This window comes from Belonocnema kinseyi, chromosome 8, assembly GCF_010883055.1.
Source record: "Belonocnema kinseyi isolate 2016_QV_RU_SX_M_011 chromosome 8, B_treatae_v1, whole genome shotgun sequence".
NCBI lineage: Eukaryota > Metazoa > Arthropoda > Insecta > Hymenoptera > Cynipidae > Belonocnema > Belonocnema kinseyi.
The window spans coordinates 65,161,380-65,169,050 of NC_046664.1; the positions used below are offsets into that span (position 1 = coordinate 65,161,380).

At 30.2% G+C, this 7,671-nt stretch overlaps 1 protein-coding gene across 2 annotated transcripts in view; it reads left to right on the plus strand.

Moving 5' to 3' along the window:
- LOC117177775 (receptor-type guanylate cyclase Gyc76C-like) overlaps positions 1 to 5,940 on the plus strand; it is a 245,150-nt gene extending 239,210 nt beyond the window's left edge. Inside the window, exon 20 of one of the 2 annotated variants that reach the window (XM_033368688.1) lies at positions 1,986 to 5,940. In XM_033368688.1, coding sequence (XP_033224579.1) covers positions 1,986 to 2,888 — 903 coding nt within the window. In that variant the 3' untranslated portion in view covers positions 2,889 to 5,940. The remainder of the gene's footprint in view (positions 1 to 1,985) is intronic. The other variant, XM_033368687.1, reaches the window with a different exon arrangement.
- The last annotated feature ends 1,731 nt before the right edge of the window (positions 5,941 to 7,671 follow it).

A 7,671-nucleotide genomic window follows, 5' to 3' on the forward strand; every position in this document is an offset into this window, starting at 1 on the left:
CTCCGCCCTAACACTTCAAAATGGCGGATCCAAAATGGCAGCCATATTGAATTTTCAAAATCTGACTTCATATTCTTAATGAGTAACCTCAAAAACCTATATGTAGATTTTTTCGATCGAATACTTAACTTCAATCAATGATATATCGATGAAAAAAAAGCTATCTTGAATCTGAAAAATGGATTTCAGAGGGCAAGGGTGCTCCTTTGTGATGCTTTCGCCCGTTTTTGAAAAAAAAATTTATTCAAGATGCTATGTAACCTCAAATATAGCAAAAAACGGTGTTTTTTGCACTTTTAGGTTACAATATCTCGAAAACTGAGGGTGATGGAATTTTTCTGAGGTCAGATTCGGATTCAGCGCAGCAAAAACCTTCGGGTATACTAGGTCTGGTCTCTGGTTCCGGACCTTTGTCAAATTTTGTCGGCCTGTGTAATTCTTTTAAAATTTATTAATGATCTTGAGCTATTAAAACAATGAATTAATCAAATGAAACGATTATTCAAACAACCTATCTATTTAATAAAGAATCGAAAGCTGAAATGATGATTCTAAACTCTCAACACATTTCCAACGATTAAATTATATTTTTAAATAAATACATAGTGGCTGCTGGATCGGGAAACTGGAAAACCCGGAAAACTGAAAATTGACAATGCAATTTATTTTTTGATTTGAAATTTTACAAGTTTTTATTAAAAAATCTATTTAATCACTTCAAATATCGCGAATTACATATCACGTGATAGAATGCAATTTATTTAGTTTACAATGCTTAATTCTAAATTATTTTACTTAAAAAATTGTCCACAATAATTATTCATATTTAATCGTATATTTTCAATTTAAAGAATTTTAAATCGCAGTTTTAAAAACTCAAACAAGTCATAGTTAAAAATGTTTGAAGTTTCAGTATTCAAAAATTTTAAAAAAATTCATTTTACGATACGATTCTGAATCTTTTCAAAATAAACTTAGAATTGAAACCTTATAATCTATTTAAAATATTTAAATAACTTCAAATTAATTAAATCATAATTGAACGCTTTTATTATATTTCAAACCTTATTTAACTGTTTTTTTCAATCTAATATTCCCTTCTTAACCCATTCAATTTGAAAATTTGTTTAAAAAAAATAATCATTTTTTCAATGCTTAGCTATATGTGACGGCGCATTTAAAATCAGAAGGTATAAATTAAATATTCAAAACTATACAATTTGAAATTAAATTATTCGAAATAGCCTTGAATCTTTGTAATTTCAGAGTGCTAAATTAAAGCTTTGAACACTTTACAATTATTAATTCGAAATTACTTCAAATAAAACTTATTTAACTTCTAATACAAAAAGTGTTCAGTTTTAACAAATCTTAAATGGTTCAATTTTTTATTTTTTCAACTTAAAATTGCTTAAAATGATATAAATATGAACATTTTACGAATGTATTGATTTATCCTTTCATTTAGAGCATTGAAAATGATAATCTGGATTCGTATTTTTCAACCAGAAATCTATAAACTGTTTAATTTATAAAAAATCATAATTTCTATATTTCCATTATTTTGACATTTGAATTCAAAAGTGTTCAAAGCTTCCATTTCATATTTCTGGATTTGAGTCTTAAAAAAAAAGACTGAATCTAACATTGTTTAGATTTTAATTTAAAAAAAAAACTTCTATTCAAAAGAGAGATTATAACTGCCACAACAAAATCATGGAATGAAATTATATTGAAATTCAACAAATTTTTCTAAGAGTCAGTATTATACTTATTTAAAAAAATGTACATCCTTAAATGTAAATATTTTGTTAAATTTTGGCATGGAAGTTATAAGGGCATTTTAGGGAAGTCGGTCGGGCGCTCATTTGGAGAGGGTCCCGATTCCTGAAATGGCGTTGGCGGCGAAATATTTTCATAATATAGAGATAATTGACGTCTTTGAAATGAAATGGATGAAGAGCACTCTTTAAAAATGTTTTCAGGTTGACATCAACGACCTTCCTCCCTTATTCTGCAGACCCAGGCGGAGTCCGAAGTTAAATCCTGACTCTCGCCAACCTTCCTTACTCGGAGGATTAGGAGCTGGAAGCAGAAGGCAATCGAGCGTCCCGAGGCCGACGCCCGAAGACTCCTCATCGCAATGCGGAGGTTCAAGTCCCCTCCCTCGTCACCTCCTGGTCCGCAAACTCGACCGATCTCCTCTCTTCCTCATGGAGAGCTCTTCTAAAACTACCCTGGACAACCTGACAATCCAAGAGGAAGCCGAGAACCGAGCAGCCAATATCAAACTCGCCTTGGACGATCTTTTCCTCGACAGGCCGAGCATGAAGAAAAACAACCGAGTTCTCTCCACCATCGCATCCTCTTCTTCAACGAGCGACTATCCCTCACTCATCCGGGAATCTCGTTCTCTTGATCCCTTCCCCTCGGAACTCTACAACAAGCGGTTCGAGTCTTCACAACTTCCTTGGAAAGATACCAAGAAGAGTTTCAGGTCGATGGAGAATTGTGACAAGTGGACAAGGACACATTCAAAGACAAATCTTACAGACAAAGTGTTAAATAACAATTACCCCAACGGCAATGTGATAATAGTGCCTCGTGCTGAAAACTCGACCAACGAAGCCGAAATTCCACTTTTGGGCGATGACAACGGATGCATCGGAGAAGCTGTCCCAGTCAAACGATGGCGTTCTCTCGACCAAGTCGTCCCGACCCCGAGTGCCGAAAATGTGCCTGATAAAAAATCCTCCGCCAGGAATTCTATCAAAAGCTGGTTAGTCAATCTGTTTAATGGCAACGGATTGAGAAATAGTGATGCGTCACTTAGACGTGGTGTCATTGCCGGATACGACATCCAGTCTGAGAGAGAAAGCATTGTTTGACGCTGGTCCAGCCTATTTTTTACTTTTTCAAATCAAAAATGCAACTCCATCACCCACGGAAAAAAAGGTTTTCGAGTTTAGACAGTGTTCGGAAATTTTTAGTCTTAGAAGTAACCGTGTTGGAGGTATCGTTACTTTTGAATAGTTTTGTAACGTGTTACGGTTCCCTAGACTAGAGAAGGTAAAGCTTTACCTTGACGTTACTTCAGTTAAGTAAAAATTGAATTAGAGTTTCGTTTTCTGAGAAAGGAAAAACGGGAGCAATTGTAGAGTGATTTGTTTCAAAAATTTGAGGAGTTTTGACGATTTGAAGAATTAAACTTTAGGAAATATCAATTTATCGGAACATTTCAATAATCCGTTATTCGAAGTCAATTTAGTTCAACCGAATTTAATTGTCATTCAGTTGCCTTTAATTAAATTGAAATCAATTGTAATGAATTTAAAATTACGTGAATTGAGTTTAGTTCAATTGAAATCTAGTAAATGTAAGTCAGTCCAAATAAATTAAAATGAATTCTAGTAAATTTAAGTAAATGTAACGGATACGACAAACCTTCCACTAAATTTAAATCAACTTGAGTGAATTTAAATCAATTCTAGTCAAATCAATTGCAGTAATTTCTACAGAATAGCATTTACGTATATTGTCATAATTATATAACAATTTAAGCTAATTCAACTGTCACGTAATTACAATTAAATCAAAGAAATTCCACTAAATTCAAATTAATCCCGTACAATTCTCTTCAATCTAGCTGAATTTATTTATTTTTTCTGTGGAATTCTCTTGACTTGAGTTCAATTTAATTAAATTCAGTAGAATAATAAAATTGAATTCAGTCAAAATCGTTTGTTCTGACTTGAATATACTTGAATTGACTGGGATTCCCTTGATATGAATTTACTCAAACCCAGTGAAATTAGTTTGAAGTGACTTCGCTGTTTTATGATTCAGTGGTAATATCTCTCTTGCCTTTAGTTGAATTGCATTTAATTTCGTAATTCGTTTTAATTGATTAAAATGTAATAGAATTTAGTGGAATTGTTTTGATTTGAGTTGAATTGACTTAATTTAATGGATTTCAGTTCAATTAATCGTAGTTGAATTGAATTTAGTAAAATCGTTTCAACTGATCTGAATGCAGTTGAATTCATGTGACCTTAGACGTAGTAAAATTCAGTAAAACTCCCTTGCCTTAAATTGAATTGACTTAACTTTTAATTCAATTTAACTCGTTTTAATTTACTCAAATTTAGTAAAATTCACTTGAATTTATATAAATCCAATTAAATTGAATTTAATTTAGTGGAATTCACTCAAATGCCTTGAATCTTCTTGAATCAGTAGAGTGGAAATTAATTGATTATTGGACCTAAATTCTGTGAAGTTCAATTGATTTCACTTTAATTGACTTGAACTTATTTAATTGAATTTATTGGAACTTGAGTACATTTTATTTGGTGTAAAATGTAATTTTTTAATGTATTCTATTAAATTCAAGAGAATTGCAAGTGAGACGCAATTTAACTTAATTTAATTTAGTTATAGTGAATTCTCTAGAATGGAATAAAATCAAGTTCAAGTTAATATGCAAACAGCTGGATTGTTTCGCTGATATTTTGAAGCTTTCATTCAACTAATTTTTCTTTAGACAATATTATATTTTTTTCTTATAGTTTATGAATTATAAATTTGACAATTTCTTCTAATTCTTTCTTGAAGAAAATATCACTACGGGGTTTTCCACGAAGCATCACATTTACAATTTACTAGCATAATTTTTTCGTTTTTTTTTCAACATTCTTATATTGGGCTCAAAATCTACGTGAGTTAAAAGATTACTGAAAATTTAAATATTTTAGTATTATCGCATCTTATATTCTAATAAGCAAACTATTCACAAACTTTTTTTGTTTATGTAAACTAGAATTGAAAACAGAATATAACTAAAACGACCTCGTTACACGTTACTGTTATTTAAAAAACTATACTTTTCAAGTAACGCATTACTTCTGGACACTGAGTGTGAGAATTCAGTTATTATTTATAGGGATTTACAAATTTGTATGAATTTCGAAAATTTGTACAAATTTACAAATTTAGGTATTTACAATTTACAATTTACAAATTGAATGGACAAGATCGGTGTGGTCTGAAGACGGAAACATTTTTTTTATGATTTGTACAAGTGCTTACGTATTGTAAGAGCAGAACAATTAAATTATTAATTGAAAAACGACCTAAAATTAAGAAATTATGAATTTATCGATTCTGGGTCGATTTTCGAAATTGAGATGTATTTAAATCTTAATTGTTAGAAAAGAATTTTTTTTCGTTTGTGGAGGATTGCGTCACCGTTCCGAGTCACGAATCATGTTTGCCATTTTTAGAACCGTTTCTTTAAGCTTAGCTGCGTGCAATTTTTGTATATGAGAGTTACCGACAGTGTATATTTTTAAAGGATAGAATTATTTTATAATAAACTTGCGAGCATGCCTTGAATGCAAAGAGACATTTTTACACAATGCCCGACTGTCGCGACGTCTACTCAGATTTTTTTTTTATTAGCGCGCGACTTCTATTTTTTTTGCCTGTTTTCTTTTTTTACAACGAAAAATGAGAAAAATATTCTAACCAAAGTTGACGAAAGCGAAAAGAGAATCAGAGGATATCTTTGGTATCTTTGGACTCGTTGAAATGTAGGGAATGGTGCGAGATGTACGAGTGAGCTTGGCTCATTTTCAATTGTATAGTTTACGTATGTACATAATAGTGCACATGAAAATATATTCATCTATGCGCGTAATGCATTAGAGGCGCGAGAGCGCGCAGACCTGTACATCTATATATGTATTTATATTCGTTCACTGAAGGAAAGCAAAATATCTGTATGGCTGTGAAAAGTGAACTAGATGGTACCTAAGGTGCTTAGTAATATATCATGTTGTCAAATGTATATAACTGAATAATAATATATCGATGTAAAAATACTATGTAAATTAAAAATTATTACCTTCTATAATGGTTAATTAAAATATACCTTTTCAAATAAACCGCAGTTATTATTGTCGTCCTACCTTAAATATTTTCCGAATTTTAAACTAAAATCAGGGTGGTGGTTTCTCGTATTTTATAATTCGCGCGTTTTGTATTTTTGAAAGTTTCTAATTAGAAAGCATCATTATAATTTTCAAATTGCTGAGAATAAGTTAACTCTAATAGCTCACAATAATTCTCGCAATATTCACAATTCCGGAAACAGTGATTTTTTGTATAGAAATAATATTTCTTAGTAAAAAAAAAAACATATCCCGTCGTTTAGACTCTAAACGACTGGAAACTTTAGAGTGACACTTGATACTAAATGGTATGATATGGTAATAATAATATAAATGAATGAACTTCTTTAAAATGTCTATAATTTTAACTTAAAGTTATAGTTATGAATGCACAATTACAAAACGGTTTAATATTTGACGCCTTCAAGCAGTTTTCTTAAGGCGGTAGGATACCTTGCAGGCAACAAAAAATCGAATTTTTGTACGTTATATTTTCTAAAAGTATAACATTTCAAAAGTAATTCTTTTCACTCGATTCTAGTTTTAAAACTTTAAACGCGTTTTTCTCCAAACCACGTTTTTCAAACGGGGCCTGCGATTGATCAAAAACGGTTTATCCAATCATTACCAAATTTGAACCAGTTATTCTAGATATCATTACACGAGGATTGAACGATCGTTTTTAAAAAATTATTGCTTTTTCTTATTAGACGAAAAACGAGCGTTTTTTACCGGAAAAATCAAATTTTGACTTTCAAAGTACAACTGATTCTTAAAAAATGCCGTTCAACTTTTCGATTAGGATAATCCAATGCTGTGGCATTAGGGGCCCCGTTTTGCGCCTTTTTTTCTTGGACTCCCCGGAGAATGACTGTAATTCTATCAATTGTTTATACTTTAACATGAAAAAATTATTGAGAAAAGTTCAAATATGTGTACATCGAATGCCATAACATGCGTGCTCTTATAAATTAAAATTTTTTCAACAAAATTCACGAAAAATCGATTTTTTTAACGTTAAGCTACCCTACCCCCTTAAGTTAATTTTTAATTCATTTGTGGCATTTTCGGATTTTAAATTTCACAATATTGTAGTACAATAAGTATACAATAAATATTGTACAATAAGTCAGTTTTGAATTTAATAAATTTAGACGTAAATATAAAGCAATTTTGAATTGAAAAACTTAAAATTGTACAATTTAAAAAATTAGAATCATACTATAGCATCTTATAAGTATCCACGTTTTAGTTGGATATTTAAGCAAATATTAATTCCAAATTTTTTAATATTTTATTGGAAATTTTCAAGAATAAATAATAATTCTAGAGGAAGATTATAAATTTTAAAATTGAGTTAAAAATAAAAAAAGATCACAATTGAACTATCTAAAATTTATTTATCAGTAAATGAATAATTTCTGTAATTTTAAATGGTAACGATTTTAGAGCTCTGAATTTACATATTGAACGTAATTTTTTAAATTTTTTCCTTATATGTTTTAACTTTGCAATTAAAATTAAATTGGTTGAATTTTGTGAAGTATGATTAGTAATTACAAAATTATTAACTTTTAAGCGATTCAATTTTATTTCAAATAATTTAAATTTATTGGGTTCGAGTATAAAAGTTTTATTATCACAATTTTCGGCGATTACATTTTTTAAAGTTTTAAATGAAGTTCGCATTCGTTTAATTTTCAGCTTTACAGAGTGCAAA